The sequence below is a fragment of the Hyalella azteca genome, unplaced genomic scaffold (assembly GCF_000764305.2).
Source record: "Hyalella azteca isolate HAZT.00-mixed unplaced genomic scaffold, Hazt_2.0.2 contig8990, whole genome shotgun sequence".
Lineage (NCBI taxonomy): Eukaryota > Metazoa > Arthropoda > Malacostraca > Amphipoda > Hyalellidae > Hyalella > Hyalella azteca.
In genome coordinates, this window is record NW_025939071.1 from 288,612 (window position 1) to 313,494 (window position 24,883).

The window sequence follows — 24,883 nt, forward strand, 5'->3', positions numbered from 1 at the left end:
TCTAAAATGACATAAAATACTTAGCAAATTGTGGATATGCATTGAAACAACACAAACATAACAGGATACGACGCAAAACGTAACACAAATAAATAAAAGACTAATAATTTAAATAATGATCACCTAATAAAGTTAACAAATACTTACACGTACAGCCGATCACAGAACAATGAATAAAGTACATAGCATATCTACATACGGTAACGTTTGAGGCGACCTAAAACCTTACGGGAGAAGATACGTAAACCCAACTTTTGATATACCTATATATGCATCACGTTCCCTAAAAACGTTCAGTTTGAGTAATTATTTAGAAATAATTAGTAAAAGTTTTCTAACTTGGATTACTCGCATTACGAGTCGTTAATTTGCGGCCAAAGTAAGTCTATATATTATTGATAATGGAGGATGTCCATTATGAGACTCCACTGGCGGCTCTACGGCCTGCCAGCCACTCGTGTCTCGGGGAACGGGATTTTCCCCGGAAATTTTATTCTCTAGATGAATACAAGTGATCTCATGCCAAATACTTTATAACATCTATAATTCCCCAAACAAGACCTTGCCAATCCAGTAGCTTTATTTCGTCTATAAGACCCCAACACGACCTAGCCCATCCAAGTAAGAACTTTGGGCAATCTCAAATTTCCCAAGCACATTCCTGCCGATACATGTGTTTCGTGTCATCTATAAATCCCAATGCGCGACCTTGATAATCAAATAATAAGCTCGTGTCATCTAAAATTTCCCAAACACGGCTTTGCGAATCCAAGTGCTTTCTGTCATCCATTATTCCTTACACAAACAATACTTTGCGTGTGCAAGTGTTTTGTGTCATCAATAACATCCTAAACACGACTTTGTCAATCAGCTCAGAGAAAAACGAGTCTTTATCTACACGGCTTAGGCCACTCATGTTTGATGCTATCCGTTTTCCGGCCGTGTCGGGAAGCCCGGTGTTAGACTGAGCGGAAATCTTTCTTGGAAATAAAGCTTACTAGGTGTATACTTCCCGACTCAACAGTTGTTGACTTGCTGTGTCTGAAGGTGAATGGTGTGTCTCGCGTGTGTCCAGCATTCATCTAATTTTTTAATGAAATAAACAAAAAATACCAGAAAAATTAGTGTGACTCAAATACTTATGCATGTCATTCATTTTAGATTCGACCTGGTGACAGGAGGCAATTCTAGGATGAACCTAATCAAAATTCCCGTTAATATTCCTTATCATCGGAAGTACGCCCAGTTACATGAGCTGCACTTCAGCATTGGTTTGCACTCTCATATCTTGCTTGGAAGTGCAGAGGAGGCTTGCGCTTGGCCTCACACGGGACGTTTGGCCTCACACGGGACGCTTGGCCTTACAGGACATAAAGAACGGCGTCATACGGGGCCTCATACGGGATGTGGGCGTACAAACGACGTCATATACGGGATGTGGCCTCAGTGCTCGTCTATGCAAGCAACATCATTGTCAGTTTGTTTTCGCAAGCAACCGTACAAACTGCCTGAAGTTCCGTTAATTTTTCAATAGAATCGTAGCTTTACAGAATTATTGCATTTACTTCTGCAATAATTGCATATTATTCTGCTGCAGAAGGCTACAATATTTGATATACATTATGAATAGAGTTATTGATGCTTGGCGTCTTCACAATTACCGCAGCGCATGTAATCAATTAAAATAATCCAAATCAAAGCAAGTTTAGGCAAAAACACTAGAGCATCATTAAGTACTATTGGCTCAAGTCTACAGTGATGGTCATATAAAACTCCATTTGGTACTTATCTGCTAAGCCCCATACAAACGCTTATAATCGAGCGATTGGTGAACTCAAATCTTCAACCAAACTCTTAATACTTAATCTTATTAGAAATTAAATGATCGACGAACTAATCGAATAAAAATTATTAATTTTAACCTTATTAATATTTACCTTATTAATTCTTATGAACACAAATAAATTTGTTGGTCTGCAGAAGTAAGTTTTGTAATTACTAAAAAATTACCGTAACTCTTCATTTAACATCACGGCGTTTATATTATTAGCCTGAAGTTCTTTGTGACGTGCTTGAGTATTGGTCATAGTCTGATTTATTATAGTCTTTCTTATTGTACTCTTTTTTTTGTTGTTTTAGTTTTGCTCATTTTAGTCTTTCTTCTTAATCTTTTTCTGCTTGGAGATGAACCAGTAGGGGGCATAAGGGTCACGCCCCGTTGATGCCAGACAAGCCGCCGGGTTTGGTTCGGCCGCTCAGTGCTTCTTAGCAAGCCAGCTTGGAGGGTCTCGGTAGACCGGTCTCTATGTTAAGAGCTAATTTTATAATTACTGCTTTACAATATTGTCTTTTCTTCTTCTGACTTCTCGTCCGAGTTGTCGTATTAAAAGGAGACCAGCCAACGTAACGTATCTCTTTGTAGTACAACGTATTTTTTATTATTCTCAATAAAAAATCAAGTTAGGAAACTTTTGTCGCAGTAGAAAAACTGCATATGCTTCTGACTTGTTTATCTAATTAATTTCACTTAGCTTATGATCTGGATTGCCTTTCATTCACAGAACGATTGCGGCAGAAATTATAACATTCAGAAATGGTGATGATGTTAGCGCTAGTGCTGTTGTTTATGCTCACTGGAGGCGCATCCGCCCAGACGTCGCGTCGTCCATGGTGGGAAGAATTCGACACTCCGGCGGCGACGGAGCCCACGTCCAGTAACGCCATCCCAGAAGCGCTCGTCGTCCCCCTGGACTTGAGCAAAGTTTGTTGCGAGTGCGTCCCGTTTTATCTCTGCGACTCCGACAACAATATCGTCACTGATGGCTCGACTGCGATCGGTCCCAGGATCGGAGCTGGAAACCGGGTCTTTAATGTTGAGAATTGCCCTGGCGACCAACAATTTTGCTGCAAGCCAAAATCGGCACCGCCCAATTGTGACATGAGTCAGAATCCTGCTCCAAACCCTGTTCCCGTGGATGGCGAAGGGGGGTCGTGTGATTGTCTCCACTGGGAACTTTGTCCGGAAGGACTTCGAATCAGCGACGGGAGTGCGCCAAAAATATTCCTTGACGGCAACATCTCCCTTCCCGCCCACGCTCGGTGCCTGGGATCGTTTCAAGTTTGTTGTGCATTAGACTCGGAACCTGAAGTATCAACCCCTCCATCAGACACCAACAGGTTAATTTGCGTGAATCCCGAGTTATGCGGGGCGGATGGCAACATATTGGCTGCCAGTTTGGATCTCAGGAACCTCGCAGCGAGCGCCAGGACGCCGCCGTGCGTCTCGCCAATGCTGGCATGCAGGATACCCGCTGATTTGGATGGAACGACAACAGGACCTCCGGTGGTGCCTCCCTCCCCCCCGCCTGTAATCGTCGACCAAAAATGCGAAGGAAGGAGGAACCCTCAAGGGATATCGGTAAAAATAATATTTATAACCATACGACATGCGTTCTTCTTGACTCGTTCCATTGTTCATATTTGGCTTCATTTAAAACAGGGAACACTGGATCAGGAACGTTGCACATAGCCGATCAAATTGATAATTTTTTTGCAATTCATACTGGTTACATGAAATTTTATTATGCTGAAGAAGTACTAAATATTCATTTATATGAATTATTAAAATATGCTTTTTCTTTCGACTCAACCCGGTGTCGATAATTTGTTAGTTTGCCGTTGTATTGAAATCATCTAAACTATTTCGGCTATAGCTTCATTTACCAGAGATGAGGTGCTTACAAATATAAACAATTTTCTTTATTCGTATAATACTCGTCGATCAGCTTGTAAATTTATTTCTATATTCTGAAGCGCGTGTTGCTGGTGCCGAAGCCCTTATGCTGCTTATTTAGTTTTCGGAGGGATGCTGGTAAATTCATTATTTTTTGTCTTCTAATAAATGTATATTGTTAATTTTTATCGAGCACTTTTCGTCGAAAAGATATTTATTTACTTTTCCAATACACATTCCCTTTGTGAATCAGTTTTCCAGTAATAAAAAAAGAAAATGTTTCATCTCTATGAAGCATTCTTCATTGAATCATTCTTCATACAAGAGCAACATTTTTAATTGAAATTAACTAAATAACATTCCATGCTTGCTTAAATCTTATATCAATGGAAATCTAGTATTATATTTAATCCATTTATTTTCCCATGTGTTTGGCAGGTTCGCATCGCAGGTTTCAACAACAGTGAGAGCCAGTTCGGGGAGTTCCCTTGGGTGGGCATGATCCTGCGTACATACTTCGTGGCCGACAGTCCCATGAACGCCTTCATCGGGGGCGCCATCTTGGTGCATCCGCGCATCATGCTCACTGCAGCACATAAAGTCTACAAGTAAGTACAGTAGTACACGAGTAAGTACAGTAGTACACGAGTAAGCACAGTAGCATGCAGGTAAGTACAGTAGTATGCAGGTAAGTACAGTAGAGTACAAATACATTAGTACACGAGTAAGTACAGTAGTATACAGGGAAGTACAGTGGTATACAGGTAAGTGCAATAGAGTACAAGTGTGTACAGTACAGTTCAAGTAAGTACAGTAGTATACAGGTAATTACAGTAGTATACAAGTAAGTACAGTAGTATACAAGTAAGTACAGTAGTATACAGGTAAGTACAGTAGATTACAAGCAAGTACAGTAGTATACATACAAGTGGTACACGAATATCAGTCTTCTTTTCGCTGGCATATACTGGCAAAATTATAGGTATATCTCTTAAAGTTCTTCGACAAGTAACAAATCTGTTCACGAAAACAGCTAACGTTGACTAACGTTCACAAGTAAATAGTTCAAAATTGTCAAAAATTAAGCATATAATGACAATTTTAGCTCAAGTTTGAAAGGCTCGCGTTGCTTCTCGAGGCGCTCGCGTAGTCTAGATTTTGGACCCGATCCTTGAGACGCCTCAGGGTAACGCTTCACGGAAATTTCAATCCGACTTCGTGGAACGTTCCGCTCCCACCCTTTCTACACGCTCCGCTCCCACACGTTCGGCTCCCACACGCTATACACGCTCCGCTCCCACACGCTATACACGCTCCGCTCCCACACGTTCTACACGCTCCGCTCCCACACGTTCGGCTCCCACACGCTATACACGCTCCGCTCCCACACGCTATACACGCTCCGCTCCCACACGCTATACACGCTCCGCTCCCACACGATATACACGCTCCGCTCCCACACAATATACACGCTTCGCTCCCACACGCTATACACGCTCCGCTTCCACACGCTATACACGCTCCGCTCCCACACGCTATACGCGCTCCGCTCCCACACGTTCTACACGTTCTGCTCCCACACGTTCTACACGTTCTGCTCCTACACGTTCTACTCGCTCTGCTCCCACACGCTCTACACGCTCTGCTCCCACACTTTCTACACGCTCTGCTCCCACACGTTCTACTCGCTCTGCTCCCACATGTTCTACACGCTCTGCTTCCACGCGTTCTACACGGTCTGCTCCCACATTTTCTACACGCTCTGCTCCCACACGTTCTACTCGCTCTGCTCCCACACGTTCTACACGCTCTGCTCCCACATTTTCTACACGCTCTGCTCCCACACGTTCTACTCGCTCTGCTCCCACACGTTCTACACGCTCTGCTCCTACACGTTCTACACGCTCCGCTCCCACACGATATACACGCTCAGCCTCCACACGCTATACACGCTCCGCTCCCACACGCTATATACACGCTCTGCTCCCACACGTTCTACACGCTCTGCTCCCACGCGTTTTACACGCTCTGCTCCCACACTTTCTACACGCTCTGCTGCCACACGTTCTACACGCTCTGCTCCCACGCGTTCTACACGCTCTGCTCCTACACGTTCTACACGCTCTGCTCCCACGCGTTCTACACGCTCTGCTCCTACACGTTCTACTTGCTCTGCTCGCACACGTTCTATACGCTCTGCTCCCACACGTTCTACACGCTCTGTTCCCACACGCTCTACACGCTCTGCTCCCACTTGTTCTACACGCTCTGCTCCCACACGTTCTACACGCTCTGCTCCCTCATATTCTACACGCTCTGCTCCCACACGTTCTACACGCTCTGCTTCCACATTCTCTACACGCTCTGCTCCCACATATTCTACACGCTCTGCTCCTACACGTTCTACACGCTCTGCTCCCACACGCTCTACACGCTGCGCTCCCACACGTTTACACGCCACAACTTCGTCCTTGGCGTAAACTATGGAACGTAACTTCTAATCGTCTCGCCTCAAACGAGGAATGATTACACTTGAAATGTAATGAATAGATTGACGGTAGACATTTGGAACTGTGACAATTTTAAATACACATGTATATTGTTAACCACACGTTTCAGTCTGGACCTATATTTATATCAGTATTTTTCATGAATTTGTAAGATCGTCAAATAATTTATTCGTAACAAGCACTCCTCGCGCACGCTTAATTAACAGTCAAGTGGCGAGGTAAGTTATTATTAATGCACACGAAGCTTCAAATCATCATCAGGGTTTAGTAAATACATTTTGTCAACAAGGGATTAGGCGATCGTTGGTAAAAATATTTATTAAATAAATATTCAAACTGCCAGTCAATTGAAAACTAGCAACTTCTATCCGTCCTTGTAACATAGCAGGAAATAATTATTGTCCTATTTATAACTTATTGTGAATTTTTTGCTTTGTCTCGTTACTTCTTTGTGGAACACTTCCAGTCTCGTCTCGATGTCTATTTAGAGAAGATGATTCCGTGACGCTGAAATTGAGAAAATAATAAACAGTCTTTTGTATCTTTGATAAAAAAAATTAACAAAGTAGGATAGTTAGAAGCAAGATATACGCTGCAGTAAAATGCAATTGCAACAAAAACAAATTCATTCAGCCCTGCAGCTTTATTTTCGCAGCCCCAACAGCAGGCACAGGGGTAACTAAGAACTTCTTGCGTTAACAAATACATTACAATTCGACCAGCCGTTCCAGACCTGCGTGTTACTGGTAACAGCTCAGCGTGAAGCATACAACCGTGTCCCTGTCGAGTCTGGACATTTGTCTTAATTAAAAGGCCTTAATGTGAATCATAATCGAACAATCGGAAATAATAATAATAATAATGGTAGCGTTATCCTACGCGTTGTTCATGAATTTTTCAATTTAACTTAGATGAACAACTTAGAGTAACAAATTAAAATATTGGTGAACAACCATTCTTCAAAATCAAATATATTTTAGTGACGAGATATGATCGCAAAAGCTAAATATTTCTCATAAATTAATGTTGAGTTTTATGTTGCTGTTGTCGACCTCAATCCACCATTAACACAATTGAATAAGGACTTTAGTTATGGAATATCACCTTGTTTGACACTTTCAATATAGATAACAAGTAAGCAGCCTCAGACTTCATCAATCAACGACCCATCAGCTTCCAGCCCAAGACCATGAATTAGAAAAAATATATATTATTCATCAAAAATTTTGAAGTACCGGTATTCATGAAATATTTAAAAAAACACGTTGATATTATTTATGAAGTATTTTGCGAAAATATATACCTATTATTTCAACATTTCTCAATATATTTATTGCACAAACGCAGAATATCACGAACGCCTGGTTTTTCGAGATCTGAAATTTCGGATCGAATATATCCTGTATAAAACCAAAAACTTAATATATATTGGAAATTTGAGCGAAATTAGAACAATTGAATTTGTAATTCGTTGTTCATACTCTAATATTTAGGAAACACCGTTTGAAAAATCTGGAGAAATTAAAAAAATTGTAAATGTATTGCTTTATTTTTCAATAGCGCTCGTATGGACAAACTCCTACCGAAAACTCAACAATTAAAAATAGAGGAATGGCATATGGACGATGTCTGCGGTAACGTATCTATCTCTTGTACTATAACCTCACATTTTATTGCATCAGAATTTTAAATGTCTTAAAATAATTAAATTATCAAGATTTACAACTTTATTTTCTATGTAACTTATAACTAATATAAGTTATAATTTGAATGTAACTAATAATTATATCATGCAATTTTATTACAATCAAACCCAAAATTAATGCCGATTAACAACCATAGCTGTATTATTCAAAGCTTCGATTGTACGATATAAATTCGCCAGGGAGAACGTAACTAATCTTCACGTGCGCGTGGGCGAGTGGGACATCGAGACAGACTTCGAGCCCGGCCAGCACCAGGGACGCGCCGTCGAGAGCATCGTTCTGCACCCGCTCTTCAACGACAAGAACCTGCAGCACGACGTGGCCCTTGTGGTGCTGGCGGTGAGTATAAGAACCTGCAGCACGACGTGGCCCCTGTGGTGCTGGCAGTGAGTATAAGAACCTGCAGCACGACGTGGCCCCTGTGGTGCTGGCGGTGAGTATAAGAACCTGCAGCACGTCGTGGCCCTTGTGGTGCTGGCAGTGAGTACAAGAACCTGCAGCACGACGTGGCCCTTGTGGTGCTGGCTGTGAGTATAAGAACCTGCAGCACGACGTGGCCCTTGTGGTGCTGGCAGTGAGTACAAGAACCTGCAGCACGACGTGGCCCTTGTGGTGCTGGCAGTGAGTACAAGAACCTGCAGCACGACGTGGCCCTTGTGGTGCTGGCAGTGAGTGTAAGAACCTGCAGCACGACGTGGCCCTTGTGGTGCTGGCAGTGAGTATAAGAACCTGCAGCACGACGTGGCCCTTGTGGTGCTGGCGGTGAGTATAAGAACCTGCAGCACGACGTGGCCCTTGTGGTGCTGGATGTGTTCAAGCTAAACCCTCAAATAAGACGCTACGGGTACTTAAGCGACTTTTGAAATGGTATGGTCTAAATAATTTGACACAAGATTCAATTACAAAACAAGTTAATTATATCGCAAGTTCCAATTTACTGTGTGTGCGAAATTATTTTTCTCCGTGATTCAAGGTTCGTGCTCGTGGCAACGAACTCGGTTTCATTGGCAACGATTTAGCATAAATTTTCATTTACTTATTGCAGCTACATTGCAATTTTCGAATTAATTCTAGAAAATATAATTAATTCTAGAAAGAACACCCACCATAATTTCTTAAACGAAGCAACAAAAAATTGTCCATCTATATATAATCTCACAGATTGAGAATAAAGTTTTACTTAGCTCTCGTCAACGAAAACAGCTACATCAAATGCTGGCTCATAATAACTAATGAAGAATCATATCTAGACTTTATAAAATCGATAGTTAAACAAATACCATCATATTGTCTTTAAATTCCAACAACATATAGGCCTACGAGTATGACAACTGGCGTTGTGTCAAACATCTTCCATAATATTTTTTTACCCTCAATCTATCCGTATGCCCTTAATTTATTCATTCAAATATTTTTCGATAACATTGCAGACGCCGGTGACACTGCAAGCACACGTCAGGAGCATCTGCCTGGCGCGGTCGCTGAATGACGTCCAAACCAACGCCTGCGTCATCAACGGCTGGGGGAAGAACAGCTTCGGTAAGATCTGCATGGCGAGAGATATTGCATAAGACGATTAATGAATAAATGAGGTTCAAAAATATTTATTTACAATCTAGTTAAAACATTTGCACATAAATTGAATTCTGTTGCATTCTGAGAAAATCACAAGAACTTCGAAAAATTATTTTCAATCTCGGTCATTACTGGCGGCTGGTTATGATATCAAGAGAGAGGTTTTAATGTTAGAAGGTTATAATGAGGTTCGTGTATGTTGGATCTGAAAGCGATGAAGATATGATTTAGTTTTTTTTCATTTTGTTTGATTTTTAATTTTTAATTTTTAAGTATAAGGAGTAGTATAAGGTTATTCTAAAATCTAATTGATGGACCCAATTTTATTAGTATTTGTTTAGGTATGAATTTAAAATAAGTAATATACTCACCAGTGGAAAGAGAAAGATTAAAAGTTTTTTTGTACATATTTATAAATGTTCAATATTTCCCCCTTGTGCTGCATGGCAAACATCTAAATGGTTATTCAGTCACTTCCTGAGCGTTGGGTTGGACGCATATGAAATGAAGATCTGGCTCTACACTTCTGTTTAGCAATGCGTTCACAGATGAGGACTTGAACAGTATTCCAGATATTGAGGATCGTCCCGTCGGATCGAAGTTAACAGCTGGCCACCGAGATCACCTGATCTCATGTGACTATTTCTTATGTGGTTACGTCAAGGAAGTTGTTTACGTCCCGCCTCTACCAGCAACTCTGTTTACATTGGCTACCGTTTAGATGTTTGCCGTGCAGCATTTATAAATATGTAAAAAAAACTTTGGATCTTTCTCCTTCTATTTGTGTATATATTATTCATGTAAATTTATTCTTTAATAAATACTAATTCGTTAAACCGAGTTTATCATTTAGAATGAGCCTGTATTTTAGGTGTACCGTGTAGCGCCGATGAAAGATTGGGAGCTATTACGTAGGTTACGGTAGTTTTGGATGCTAGGTACTGCATGTAGCTCGATTGGGTTATAAGTGAGGTATTGTATTTCATTTGTTGGTATTTTATGTGTGTTACCGTGTTGATTGTGTCTTTATATGTTTATGTATAGAGTGAGAGTGTTTTGTTTTACCTTATGTAAGTAGATAGTAGGGACTGCATTCTTCTGTGTAATGAGTTGCGAAACGTCTCGCTGGATTGTGGGATACTGTGATGATGTGATTTATAAGAGAGGTCAATAAATTCGTGATCTCAATGATTTGTGAGAAGAAACAATTTTTATTTAAATTCCAGTAAAAAATTAGATTTAGTAATGAAAGTATATGACTCGCTTATTTCGTTTTTAGATTCATGACCATCACTTTTCAGAGGGTGGGAGCTACCAAACTGTGATGAAGAGCTTGACGCTGCCTCTGGTGGCACACAACCGTTGTCAGGTGCGTTCGTTGACACTCAAACATGCACAAACTTTGTCGTTGACTGTATTTTGCACAGCCTAATACTATCACAAACACAGTGTCGGTGCACAAGTTGCACCGACATAAAAGCAGCTGAGTCAGAGGTTCTAGACCTAAGTTGCGATTGGGTATTCTCTTTGATGTCGCCCGGAATTATATTGGGACCTAGGAGTAGAAAGCGGGGCATCAGCGTGATCATTAGGGCGCTCACATGTGAGATGTTGTTACCAATGGGGATCTTAAGATCTGCCTCATGCAGCGTAGCACTCGACCTGTGTGGATCTTAAGATCTGCCTCATGCAGCGTGACACACGACCTCCATAAATGGCAACTCGAGCTCATTTAAATTGTTGCTCGCATGTTTGATTACCTATTAAGAACCTTAATTTCAAACAATATTGATGTAAATTTAATAGCAATGCTTGGGGAATAAAACATTTGTATATAATTAGAAATGAGTTGTGTTCGGAGAAAATCAGCAGAACTTTGCATAATGCTTTTCTACTGAAATCATGAACGCTCCGGTTATATTAATCGCGACAATGATATTTATTGTCATTATACTAATTAAATGGTAAACGTTTTTTCACAGTCGCTCCTGCGTGAAACGCGACTGGGCTATTGGTTTGAGCTGCACTCTTCCTTCATCTGCGCGGGCGGCGAACTCGGCAAAGACGCCTGCACGGTAAGTGATGGTACGACACGGAGCCTGCACGGTAAGTGATGGCACGACACGTAGCCTGCACAGTAAGTTATGGCACGACACGTGGCCTGCACGGTAAGTTATGGCACCACACGTAGCCTGCACGGTAAGTTATGGCACGACACGTGGCATACACGGTAAGTTATGGCACGACACGTGGCCTGCACGGTAAGTTATGGCACCGCACTTAGCCTGCACGGTAAGTTATGGCACCACACGTAGCCTGCACGGTAAGTTATGGCACGACACGTAGCATACACGGTAAGTTATTGCACGACACGTAGCACACGCGGTACGATTTTAATTCCGAATCATCGTTCAATCAGCACCTATCGTTTTCGTCTTGATATTTAAAGTTAATCTAAATTAGGAATTTCAAACCTCATATTAAGGCGGAAATCAAAACAAACTTTCATTCCAGCAATATAACTATTCACTTTAGGTACTTTGGCGCGCTGTGCCTAACTTGCTTGTAACCTGTCATGATCTTACACCGTCATAAAGCCCTAAATTTGGGATTTATTCAATGTGATGCAGTTTTCTCACATTATTGTTGCACTCACCTAAAATTCCATGTTTAAATGCATCTAACACTCAGGACAAAAAGTGAAACATTGTCCAGAATAAAAAGCACTTTTTATTGGATCATCCAGACCCAGCTTGGCACGACAAAAAGGCATATCAGAGCTACGCCCGCTCTCCTCTAGTGTTGTAGGTGAGGAAATGCATCATTATTTGGGCAGTGAACAATTCACTTTTCTGTTTAGAATATTGCCTTGACTCAGCAAGTTATATTTGCCTTGATGGTAACTGGTATTTGCCTTGATGGTAACTGGTATTTGTCTTTATGGGAACTGGTATTTGTCTTGTTGGTAACTGGTATTTACCTTGATGGTAACTGGTATTTGCCTTGATGGTAACTGGTATTTGTCTTTATGGTAACTGGTATTTGTCTTGTTGGTAACTGGTATTTACCTTGATGGTAACTGGTATTTGCCTTGATGGCAACTGGTATTTGTCTTTATGGTAACTGGTATTTGTCTTGTTGGTAACTGGTATTTACCTTGATGGTAACTGGTATTTGTCTTGATGGTAATTATAATATACCTTGCTGCCCCACAAGAGTGATGGTGGAGGCCCCCTGGCCTGCCCCCGGCGCGGCGCCCCCAACGAGTACCTGCTTGTGGGCATCACCGCGTGGGGCATCGGCTGCGGGGACCAGGGCGTCCCAGGAGTCTACGCCAGCACCATCGCCGACCGCAGGTATAACTACTTTACCTCGAATTTGGATGCAAAGAAAATTGCCCGAAATTTCCAATAACTTTGTAAATAAAACGTTCTGGCACTGCGCAGGACCATACTTTCAAAAAAAGTTAAGAGATCGTAAGTTCATCAGCCAATCATTGACGGCCTTTCAAACAAAATCCACCAATCATAGATAAGAAAATAGAGCGTAAGTACTTACGTTCACTTAGCGAGTTTTGAAAGTAGCCTATGGCCCCTGGAGTCCAGCCTCGTCGTCTGCTTGAAAATGAACAAAAATTTACCATACCATATCTTTATGATGAAAACGATCCCCATCGTCTGTTTGAAAGATTTTCCCTATACAAATATTGTGAATTTTAGGACCATTTTCCGTACTTTCAAATTCCTGATAAATTCGATAAATAGGATTAGAGGATTCAAGTGATCTTAAGTACTAATTTCAGTACCTAGAAATTGATTGATATTGCTGGCAATAATATACCTCGATTGATTGTATCGTTATTTTGCTGATATTTTGCATTGATTCGTTTAGTTTTTAGGTTAGTCGTGACGATATTTGGGAGTCTAGAACCTACAACTAATTTCCGTACGACTATCGTTAGCTGATTTAGGACTCATCTTTGAATGAAATATGCAAATAATCATCCTGCCAATCAGGTACTTTAAAATTCTTTAATTTTTACTCTTATTGTTTGATCTTTCGAATATTCAGCTGCTAACCAACACTCGGGTACACTGTACAGTTGTGCGTTCTTTGTATCAAATCTAACGCGACTACATGGTGTTTGTTGAATTTTCTCATAGTCGAGGCAGTTGTCGCTAACATTATAGCGTGTAATGCCATTTCTATGTATTTTAAACAGATTACGAAAATAATAGTTGTGATTCCTTCTTACTTATGATTTTACTTCAACATACAAGAGTGCTCTCATCGTCATTCATGTTGATGAGTGAAGTCATATTCGATCAGAGCCATCATTACCGTACTGGTAGTTCATATGTTCAGCAATGAATTGCGTACGTAGTGTACAGAGCTGGGCAGCGCTACTTTGAAATGTAACGGCCGCTACCCCTACCGCGACATGCTCTAAATTTAGCGGGCGCTACCGCTACCGCTACAATTGCTTAAATGTAGCGCCGCTACCGCTAATGAAAATGTAGCGGCCGCTACATGTAGCGCGCTACTGCCCACCTCTGGTAGTGTATTAATGATGATTAAATTTAAAATATATATATACAAATAATCTTTATCTTGTGGCGCTGCAGTTGGATAACAGCAGAGATGGAACGCATCGCCCCCGACGTCATCCACACCGCCGTCAGGAGGGCCGTCAAGCCAGTGGGTGCTGCTCGTCAAGACGCTCTCTGAGTGAAGCGCACGTTGTGTTGCGTGCAACCCGTTGCCGGTGTCATGTTGCATGCAACTCGTTGCCACTTGCCAGTATTGTGTTGCATTCAACTCGTAGTCTTCATTGTGTTGCATGCAACTCGTTGCCCGTGTTGTGCTACGTGCAACTCGTTGCCGGTGTCATGTTGCATGCAACTCGTTGCCGGTGTTGTGCTACGTGCAACTCGTTCCTAGTGCTGTGTTGCATTCAACTCGTAGTCTTTATTGTGTTGCATGCAACTCGTTGTCAGTATTGTGTTACGTGCAACTCGTTGTCAGTGTTGTGTTGCATTCAACTCTTAGTCTTCATTGTGTTGCATGCAACTCGTTGCCAGTGTTGTGCTACGTGCAACTCGTTGCCAGTGATGTGTTACATTCAACTCGGAGTCCATGTTGTGTTGCATTCAACTCTTTTCAAGCGTTGTGTTGCATGCAACTTATTGATCGTATGTATGAATCATATACATTGTACGGCATTAGCATGCGCATTTCGAAGTCTTGTTAATGTATTGTGTTTATCTTATTCCTTCANCGTGCAACTCGTTGCCAATGTTTTGTTGCATGCAACTCGTTGCCAGTGATGTGTTACATTCAACTCGGAGTCCATGTTCTGTTGCATTCAACTCGTAGTCCTTATTGTGTTGCATGCAACTCGTTGCCAGTGTTATGTTGCATGCAACTTATTGATCGTATCTAGGAATCATATACATTGTACGGCATTAGCATGCGCATTTCGAAGTCTTGTTAATGTATTGTGTTTATCTTATTCCTTCATGAATCTGTACAGTGTATTGCCCAAATCATGCTTCTGTGCCACTTGCTCTGTGTTCCTCGTTGATGTGTCTCGTGTCGCGAGTTATAAACGTGTATTGTAATGAGTTTTAATTATTGTGGGCACATTGTGACAAACCTACTAGAATTCTACCATCATTAAATTTATTGTGTTGTAAGGTAATTATGAAATTTTAAATGAAAGTTTAATATTTTGCAATTGAAAATTAGGCATTTTAGAGTAATGTTGTCCAACTCAAATCCAATGTTGTCCATACAAAACAATTTGAGTGCCAAAAGTGAGTAGAATTTGCAATAGATAGATTGCCTATATCATGACTTATATCACTAAATATCTGCCGTACTTTTACATGGGCTATTCAATAAGTGTCTTTCAGTTTACTTTTATATTATGACATTCTAAAATAAATTTCTCTCGATTTCCCGTGGTCTGTTCCATGTAACTCAGTTATCATTAAACAGAATGGAAGTCGGCAATGGAATATTTCTAGCAGCGACTTGAATAAGATCCATCCACTCCCCTTATCTGGCAATCGAATGACACCGACGACTCGACCGCATCAGGGGCGACGTGACTTTATTTTTTTGAGTGGTCGCGACCGCGTGCTCGACCACCTCGCACCGCCTCGCCGTCAGGATAGGACGCTAAACAGTCAACACGATCCAGAAAATGATCGTGTGGATATTCATTCTTTGAATAACCTCGGGACATTCACCACAGCCAGTACGGCTCGAGTGGAAACCACGACGGCTGTTCCAACTACTCTCTCAACCTCGCAACCACCTCGTCCAGGAAGAGAGAATAGACAACCGCGCTGGTGGCAGCAGCAAGAAAGACGAAGGAAGCAGTTGTTGGATCTTATTTCTGAACTCTTACAAACGCGCTCATGAAGTTATTACTGACTACGAACCTCTGAGATTCTGCGAACCACTGTATCGACTCCCATGCAACACGTAGGTGAAATGAAATGTGCGACGAGAAATGTTTAGTCCCGTAGTGTCTGCGGTTGGTGAAAGTTTCTTGAAGTCACGTGCTCTCAGAATTTAGCGACAGTCCGTGCAGTTTCCAGGATGCCTTAATTCTATCAATTCAGCAAATTCGAGTTCTATTTATACAAGCCTCGAAGCTTGGACTGCCGAGGGCAGTACTTCTATTTCAGTCTTCGTGGCTTGAGTGACGTTTCTGGCAACAAGCCCAGACGCTTACTTCAATCAATCGCACTCCTATTATGTCTACTCTTAGCCACTGTGAGCGGCGAACACCGGGAAAAAGCCCCGATGTTTCAACCGCCAAACCCCGATGTTTCAACCTTCTAGTGGCTTTTTTTGTTAAATGTCGAGGTAATTACTGCGCAACGTGAGATTACAAGCTTTAGGCTTCAGGCCATGAGAGGTCGGGATAGACTTGTAGTGTTAGTCTAGTCGTTGTCCTGACTTTGTACTGGTGCTTTTAGTATCATAATCAGACTGCAACGATCATTAGAAAGGAAGCAAATTTATTTGCTGATTTTTAATTTCAATATAAACAATAAGAACCACAGAATGCGGCTTATTTACCCCGTGTGAATTGGAAAAACCAAAACTATAGTTGAATTTCACGCTTTTCCACTACACTACAGCGTCCTCTGCAATAGGTTCTGCTGCATCAATATTTTCAAATTAATTCACAAATAATCATCCATAATTTTTACAAACGCATCGAAGATGGAAATTTCCAACACGCTAATGATTTTTTATTTCAATCAGAAAATTTTCTTACGAAAAGAACATCCATTGTTGACGAGCAAAACGAATATGCCAAAAGTTAAACTGGTTAATGAATAGTTAATGAGACGACTTTCGGATAATTCTGTTAAATTCACAACTCAGAGGCATTAAGAGGATTGTTAATCAAGCCGCGTATGAAAGTATGTTAAGATGTGTGCGTTTGTGATATATTTTAGAGAACTACTGTGGTTGGCGTACTACTACAAGTTACCAATAGCAGAAGTCATCTATTTAATAATTCTTCGCGCTAGTCATCACTTAGATTCGTTTTTACCTCTGCTTTCGCAGAAATAACAAAAACAATTCGAAATAACAAAATCGAAATAACAAAAACAATTGTTATAGTATGTTTATTAATCGAGAGTCTCGCATTAGTTGCAGTTCGGACTGTCACCATCGACATTTGTAAAAAAAAATATGAGCAAAGTATGATGTTTTTTTTATCTCAAAAACTAGATCTAGCCCTGGTAACACATGAAACTGTGACTAGTGAACGTAGCCACAAGCCTTGAAGTTGTGAGGTTAGAATCTTAAATTTCAGCGTTCTGTATTTAGGCGCATCCTACCTTGATTCGTTCAAAAATTGTTATTCAATGATGAACCACCATTCACATTCATCAGAAGACTTTCGCTTGAATAATATTAAATTAAAAATTGATTGAAAATTTTAAATTAAAATGTAAGGCTGGGTTCCATTACGAAAGCATATCACAGATTCCTCATTCCAGCCTCATTGGATAAGCCACGAGGATACAGCAGAAATTATCGCTTGCTTGGTCGCTGATCTCATCAAGGGGTTCAAAATATGGCGGTAATATTAACGACATAATAGGCGCTCAGTCCAAGACGGTGCTGAGCGAGTGGTCTCTGTAGCTCAGGTTCAAGCAGATGTCGATTCTACTCCCCGTCCCAGCAACGCTCATCAGCTGTTAAATAGAAATATTATATTGAACAATTTTTTTATGATACAGCAAAGTTAGAAATTTTAATGGAGACAAAGTTCTATGAAAGATGGCCGGCTCAAATGCATAAAAATCAAAACTACACAAAATATCGCAAATGAAAATATTCTCTACTCTTGGCAATTACTCGATACAGGAAGACGAGTTCTAAAATACTTTAAAAGTTACACCACACCTCACAAAGGCGGCACACACAGCACATCATCACTCATTCATCCATCACTCCTCGCCACACAAAGACAGCAGCCATGGGGTTATGTCATCACTCTATTCATCCACAACTAGACATCACACAAAAGAGGCACCCACGGTGCATCATCAATGTATTCATTCACCAAATAACACCACACAGAGACAGCATAAACGGCGCATCCTCATCTCCACGCCACAATCAAAGGCGGCAATCCATCGTGGCCTGGGACAGCTACGTCCCAAACAAATACTAAGGAAACTATGGAAACTAAGGCACCCACAGTGTGTTTGTCGAAGGAGGCGGCGACGGAGTAGACACATCGGGCGACGGCAGGGAGCTGTGCCGTCACCTGGCCGGACAAACTGCACACGCTCACGCCACCACCATCGCATCCTGAACGTCCAGGCAGAGGTATTGAAAAGAGCCGCCTCTCAATTTGCAATTTTATATTCCAATTTAAATCAAATAGCATTTGATAATTGCAACTATTTCAGTTCTTCACCATCTAAATATCTAGTAATCTAAGATGGGAATTATTTTTATGCGTTCCACACCAATTAAGAAAGTTAAAACTATAGAGTTTCATCAAATTTCAAATGATCATATTCTAAGTTTTGAATCTTGTTCAAAAAAACTACATAGGAGTTTCTGAAGCTGTGCACCGCGACCTGCCGTAACGATACTGGAGGCCTGGTCTTGTCTGGTAAACTGAGCGACGGTGACGGGCGTGAGGGCGTCGCTGGGCGGCAGGGTCGCCACGAGGCCGCCTGAGCGCAGGTGGAAGACGCCAGCGGAAGGGCCACCACCACACACAAGCCACTCGCCACCAGCGGTGTCCACGCAACGCACAAACTGTACGAGAAGTGAAATATTCAAGGCAGGGTAGAAACTCAAAAGATTCAGGCATTACAGCCCAAAAGAGACACAAACTGCTAATCGGGGATGTAGGAAATGCAAATATCCTTTCAGAAAATTTAATATAATATCCAATCTTATAAATATTTCATACTATTAGAGCAACAGCCAAACGGCTCAATGCGACATTAAGAAATGATTTACTTGAGTGATTATTGGGAGCATTTTCTAATAGTTATTCTCTACTCGCTGTGTACTCTTGCAGATATGCAGCAAAAAAAAATATGTTCCGACCCACTCGAGCTACTTAATAGATTCAAGAATCCTCACTTTTAGAAAACTGACATGGCTGCTAAGCAAAAATGAGAGATCAAAATTATATTGAGCGTTCCCTATATGTACAAAGAATTAACTTAGAATCTATCAGGAATGGAAAGTATACTTGAATTAACTTTCACAATATCGACATAAAAGAATAAGAAGGATACATAATTGATGGTCAAAAAAACATCGTGAAAAATAAATGTATAATCAATGGTAGACATGCCTAACCTTGCCCAGATTCGGTCTGGCCAGAGAGGTCTGCTGTGAAGGAACAATTGTCATGACTGGCACCCTGGGCGCCCGGCAATCCCATACAAGAACAGCACCATCTTCACCACATGACACTACGCCACTGCTCCCACTGAGAAACATGACACAAAATAAGCATTAATTATCATAAAAATTAGTATTGAATGATAGATGGTAGTATTACAAACTAAGACTAGCATCAATGAAAAGTACTCATGAATATTTATTGCACATGGCTCACCTGACAGCAACTTGATGTACATAATCCTTGTGAGCATCAAGAGTGGAAATAAGTCTGCCTGTCTCCATGTCATATCCTCGGGCCTTCCAGTCACCACATGCTGCCCATATTAAGTTGGACTCGGCATTGTACGATAAGCCATTGATTTCTGGAGTCTGGAACATGAGGCAAAAAGTCAATAACAATTTGGAGGACAAAGTGTGTTTTGCTTTTGGAACTTGACATATTATGGTGTGCATAATATAACAAAATTTAGTTAGTAAATTATGATGATTATCATAGCGTTTTGAGCATTTAAACTTGAGCAAGTCTACAATTCCAAAGAATGACAAAATTATTATTACACAAACATACCCCAAAGTTGGATTGATCACCCTGAAGGGCTATGGTCCATGCTGGTGAGACAGCTTCATCCAGTTCCTTTAGGTCACTCCATCTCCAGCCCTGTAAACATAAACCATAATCTAAATTGCCTGCCATTCAAACTCAACTCTGGAGCACAAAATTTGGACTACACAACTTGGGCAATAATGTTAACTAGCATCACTAAGCCGTATATAGATACGGTAGCTCTGGAGTTGATAAAAAATTTAGGTAAATTCAAATTTTTTCAAGAATTCATGTAGAGATCCTAAAGAATTTTTTTAAAGTTCATAAAAAAGCAAATCACAAGCCAATTACAATTTCAATTGAAAGCATGAAATACTAAGTGAGGCTGAGGAATTTAAAATTCAAAATAATCTTTCTCTCTCCAAAAAAAAATAAGTACCGGTAATAGGATTATTACTTACAGCCAAAGAGCCAGAAGATCCTGTGATGGCAAAGGCTGGGGAGGATACCATGCTGTATACTGGATGAAGAGATGCATTGACAGCAACACTTGGCCCCTCTGGACGCTCACCACTGACACCACCTCCCTCCTCACGCTCCAATAGACACTCTATGCTGAAAAAAATGACAACATAATATCATGAGTACTTGAAAAAACAACACTTCAATATCAATATTTATTGTTTATGAACTAGAAGAATTGTAGAAGACAATGTACCATTTTAATTAAAACATATAGTAATATATATTCAGTAATTGGAATGGGCAGTTACTATCATGCCAGCCTTATTGGGCTGTGTGCACTCATGCCAAACAGTGCAACGTTCCAGTGTCCAACAGGGACTTTGAGGTTTTAACTTTTCGTTTTTGTGCTTTCAATCTGCATATTTTAGAATAATTGTATATTTTTAAAGAAGATGTACCTACAATTATTACAAGGCCTAGTTTAAATGCAGCTTTTTGCTCATATCCACTAGAAATTGTGAATAAATAGGTTTTTACTTTACTCCGTCCGTTGTTTGTAAATTTAGATTTTAACTTCTGTACTTTTTACTGTTGAATTTCAACTCTATTAACTTTTGATTGTATTTGTGTTCTAGATTTTTGGAACTGACAACAGAGCTGGATTCCAAAGCGTTTTCAGTGGATTCAAAAACGTTTTCAATAAAGAAATGGTGAATTTTCGTGGAATTTTCTTTGCTCCTAAACTTCTATTTTCATTTTAAAACATGTGATGATTCCAAAATCCTTAAATCCGAAACACTGGCAGTGGAGTCTTAAATTTAGAATTTATTAATACAGCTGAATATTATGGATGAAGAGGGAGATTTCCAAAACAATATAAAACTAACCTGGTGTTTACCAGTCTAACATAGAAGTTACGTATGCATTGCGTAGAAGTTATGCATTTTTTCAGTACAATTGCACTGAAAAAAACTGTACCAACAGTGGAATTTTATCCAAAAGTGGAACATTTTTTTATGGAATTTTCTACTGTAACATAATTCATGTTATTTCCAGAAATTGGTTATCCTGATGCAACCCCAGATTCCTCAAAAGGTAGTCTTTGAAGTATCTTTCACTTGAAGAGACAAACAGCCAAAAAAAATTTTTACCATGCTATACCTATTTGAACAAACTGTGCTACGGAGGATTGCATTTGAGCAGGAATAATATCCTTATGCCTGATGATCAATCCAATTTAAAGAAATTTAACAGCAATATGAGCAAGGCAATATCCAAAAATACTGATGCATGCCTTTTCAACCAGTTGTGCATTTCACACAAGAAACCAAATTATAGGAAAAAAAATATTATTTTCTGACTATCAACCAAAGTGTCTACCAAATATCACTTAGAAATAATACTTCAAATTTGATAAAAAAATAGCTTTGATAGAAATCTGTATATAAAAAATGTTACATAAAAAACATTGCAAACATCATGAACTTTTTCTTGTACCTTAACTTGCATGTTTCATTTGACTATAGGTAGCTTTCAATTGCATTTCTTTAATATGTATTAGGATTTTTTCCTAACCAAGTGTGGTCTTCTTTGTTAAACAAGTTTACTGTCTCTGTCTGCAGTTTTGCATCAGCCCCCAACTGGAATTTTCATTTCCCTGACAAATGTACTAATTTTCCTGCTTGCAATGGAATTGGGCTTTAGCACCCAACAACAGATTTAGGCGGAATATCTACGTATGTTTTGTCACACTATTGTTTTTGTTTATTGTCACAGTTTTTGTTCCCCAATTGCATTGCCTGAATGAGTTCATATAACGTCAAACGGGGTAAAAAGGGACGGTTTTGAGCGTTTTTTGTTAATAACTTCTTACCATGAAACATTTCAGCAATGAATTTGGGCTCATTTTAAAGATCTTTGCAAGAGCCGTTGAATGACATCTCCAAAAAAATTTCATATGCTGTACATGAGGCGCCAGACGCAAAATAAAAGCATCCCAAATTACCCTGGGAATGGGGTAATCCGGGACACTTGCAATAAAACTTAATTTTAAAACATTTGAAGCATGCAGAGTGTATTCATCTATTACTAGCAGTACTCTGAAGTCCTCCTCTTTCATTGTAGATGATGTAGAGGTAGAATAAATGACATTTTCTGTGATTTTTACCCGTTTTTCCTTTATTGATATGATATTACCATATACATTAATTACCGTATTATTGATGTGATATTACCGTATCCATGAACAGGCAGGCCATTGAGCATTCCAACTACCTTGTCCACTGCAAGCTTCATATCAGAAGCCTTATAGCATTTTTTCTGTATTTGTAAGCTTACAGGATGGCTTGTAATTTCACACCATTTTAATTGGGTTAAGTGAATTTACTATAAAATGGTCATAAACATACCTGAAACAGAAAGGAATGTTTTAGGGTGCAACCATCATATGTTTTGGAGAAATAAATTATAGTTTAGGTCAATTACTTTTCATTCTATGATGCCTGGTGCACAATTCTATATATGACATTCTACCTATGCACAATTTTGTGATGACCAATGATGCACTAATTTTTCAACAAGTGGAATTTTTTTCGCTGAGCGAGGTAAATGTAATCAATATTCTTTGTTGTTAATCTTTTTTTCTTAACTGGACCCTTTGCTAACTGAAGTTCTACTGTAAATGCGTTTTTAAGGGTGTCCCTAATTACGTACCCCGGGGGATGTCCCTTTTTACCCCATCACGCGGAAATGGCTGCCATTTTATTTGGAATGATAGGTAAATTCCGTCAATTACCTTTTGAAGCCGACACCTGGGTGCAACTTTTAAGTAACATTTTTTAATACGGTAAATATTTTTTTTTTTTTGCTCCAGACCTTAGCAGAGGTACTTTTCCAAAATCGCACTTTTCACACTTTTTTTTTCAGCAATTTTTTAGAGATAGTAAATGTTTGATTTCTTGACAAGCTTTATACATAATAGATAGTAAAAATTTTGAAGTTTATGCCACTATTTTTAGTTTTGCAATATTTGATTAGTTTAGCTGCTACAACATTTCTACATAATGTGGGACGTGCATCCCAATTTACCCCGACCGTCCTTTTTTACCCTGTTAGATGGTAGATACCATAGTTTTCTAGAAAAATCATGCACATCCATGTTATTATTTCATTCCCATCTATGTCCAGCTGTGTAACTTTATGCTAAACAGTGCATTGTTAAGGTTTGAGTAAGGTGTGTCTAAAACCCTTCTCTCAGTTGCTAGAGACCATTTTACTGGGGTTAGGTCCAGCCAGGTCAACCATCAAGTTTTTTTTTTCCTATAGCAAAAAGGAATTTTGTAATCTTACATTCCATCTCTGTACTCCAAAATTAAGGATCTTGGTATCAGTGTGTGTTTTAAATTACAACTTTAATCACATGAAACTGTAAAACAGGATCTTCTTAAAATTCTCAATTTAAGATAATTGAAAAACCACATTCCCGCAATTTAAAACTACAAAAAAGATTTGTATAACGCTTTAAATTCAATTATGAGCTATAATCACATCCTAGTATCAGTTAAATTCTTTAAAACAATTAGTTCATGAAGATTAGTTAAGGTACCTATATAATATTTAAGCAAACTAGCAAAGTAAATGCATGTGTGAAAAATGTAACCAAAAATTAGGTACTTACTTATAGACCAATATTTTTCCTTCATTATTTCCTGCCAGTAAAAGTCCATTTGCTTGTGAATGAGCTTGACAGTAAACAGTCGAGTATAAAGATCGAATGATTTCCATTGTTATTTCTATCTGAAAAGAAATCACAGAAACAGGTTAACTTCAGAGAAGTAATTGAAAGGAAAACAAAACACACATGAAAAATATATGGATAATGTAGCAACTGTATTGAAGTCACCTGCTGCTGCAGTAGGGCCTGCTGCAATCCGGCCAGTTGGGCTCCGGCCTGTATGCGCTACGGCCTGTGACCGAACGGCGCTGTTGTGGTGGGCACTTTGTGTCAAAAGCCGTGAAGATGCCCGGCTACGTTACACTTGGGAAGGTATATGAATAGCACTGTGGACTTGGGCTATGCTGACCACTAGCTATGAGCTATCAGGTACGCAGCCCTTCACCACTAAATTTGTGCACCAATCAGCCTTGAAAGGAACGCCTAGCATAATTCCGGATGACCACCAATCAGCCGCGGATTAAGCGATCAATCAGTAACCAGCCCGTGACATCATCTTGCTTCAAATATTAGGAGCTTTACGCCACCACATTTTGAAGCGAATAGCCCGGAGAGTAATGGGTATGCACCACTGATCGTTGCATCGAATCATCACTTCATACCCTGACTTTAGCTCGAACTGTAACTTGCGGACAACGGACTGTGACCAACCAGCCCAGGTCGCCAGTGGAACTGTGTGCATCCTGCTGTGCACCACCAGAC

At 40.1% G+C, this 24,883-nt stretch overlaps 2 protein-coding genes across 3 annotated transcripts; one reads left to right on the top strand and one right to left on the bottom strand.

Annotated features, from left to right (window-relative positions):
* Positions 1-2,259: 2,259 nt before the first annotated feature.
* On the top strand, positions 2,260-16,602 carry LOC108673629 (phenoloxidase-activating factor 2-like). Of its 2 annotated transcripts, none has more exons than XM_047881846.1 (9): positions 2,260-3,418; positions 4,172-4,341; positions 8,129-8,288; positions 9,380-9,488; positions 10,826-10,893; positions 11,507-11,599; positions 12,741-12,880; positions 14,150-14,281; positions 14,597-14,792. In XM_047881846.1, exons 1-8 carry the CDS (start codon positions 2,594-2,596, stop codon positions 14,250-14,252), a joined length of 1,668 nt encoding a protein of 555 aa, XP_047737802.1. In that variant the 5' UTR covers positions 2,260-2,593; the 3' UTR covers positions 14,253-14,281; positions 14,597-14,792. The 2 variants fall into 2 exon arrangements, with proteins under 2 accessions (XP_047737802.1, XP_018016974.1); XM_018161485.2 differs by lacking the exon at positions 14,597-14,792 and adding an exon at positions 15,525-16,602 and having other exon boundaries at positions 2,261-3,418; positions 14,150-14,222.
* A 563-nt stretch (positions 16,603-17,165) lies between these two features.
* Positions 17,166-24,376, bottom strand: LOC108673630 (THO complex subunit 6 homolog). The gene is made up of 9 exons (XM_018161486.2): positions 24,350-24,376; positions 24,125-24,243; positions 20,445-20,598; positions 20,008-20,097; positions 19,654-19,808; positions 19,392-19,524; positions 18,653-18,836; positions 18,265-18,377; positions 17,166-17,755 (listed from the first exon to the last, which is right to left on the bottom strand). The coding sequence occupies exons 2-9, from the start codon at positions 24,229-24,231 to the stop codon at positions 17,666-17,668; spliced, it is 1,026 nt and encodes a 341-aa protein (XP_018016975.1). The 5' UTR covers positions 24,232-24,243; positions 24,350-24,376; the 3' UTR covers positions 17,166-17,665.
* Between the last annotated feature and the right edge of the window lie 507 nt (positions 24,377-24,883).

What these genes read in the sequence shown, in the direction of transcription:
- LOC108673629 (XM_018161485.2), top strand. Translation starts at nt 2,594, where the DNA reads ATGGTGATGATGTTAGCGCTAGTGCTGTTGTTTATGCTCACTGGAGGC. An exon ending in CTGGGGGAAGAACAGCTTCG is followed by an intron (nt 9,489 to 10,825) that starts GTAAGATCTGCA and finishes ATCACTTTTCAG; the next exon opens with AGGGTGGGAGCTACCAAACT. An exon ending in TCAGGAGGGCCGTCAAGCCA is followed by an intron (nt 14,223 to 15,524) that starts GTGGGTGCTGCT and finishes ATCATTAAACAG; the next exon opens with AATGGAAGTCGGCAATGGAA.
- LOC108673630 (XM_018161486.2), bottom strand. Translation starts at nt 24,231, where the DNA reads ATGGAAATCATTCGATCTTTATACTCGACTGTTTACTGTCAAGCTCAT. An exon ending in GGAAAAATATTGGTCTATAA is followed by an intron (nt 20,599 to 24,124) that starts GTAAGTACCTAA and finishes CATTTTTTTCAG; the next exon opens with CATAGAGTGTCTATTGGAGC. An exon ending in GTGATCAATCCAACTTTGGG is followed by an intron (nt 19,809 to 20,007) that starts GTATGTTTGTGT and finishes CTCATGTTCCAG; the next exon opens with ACTCCAGAAATCAATGGCTT.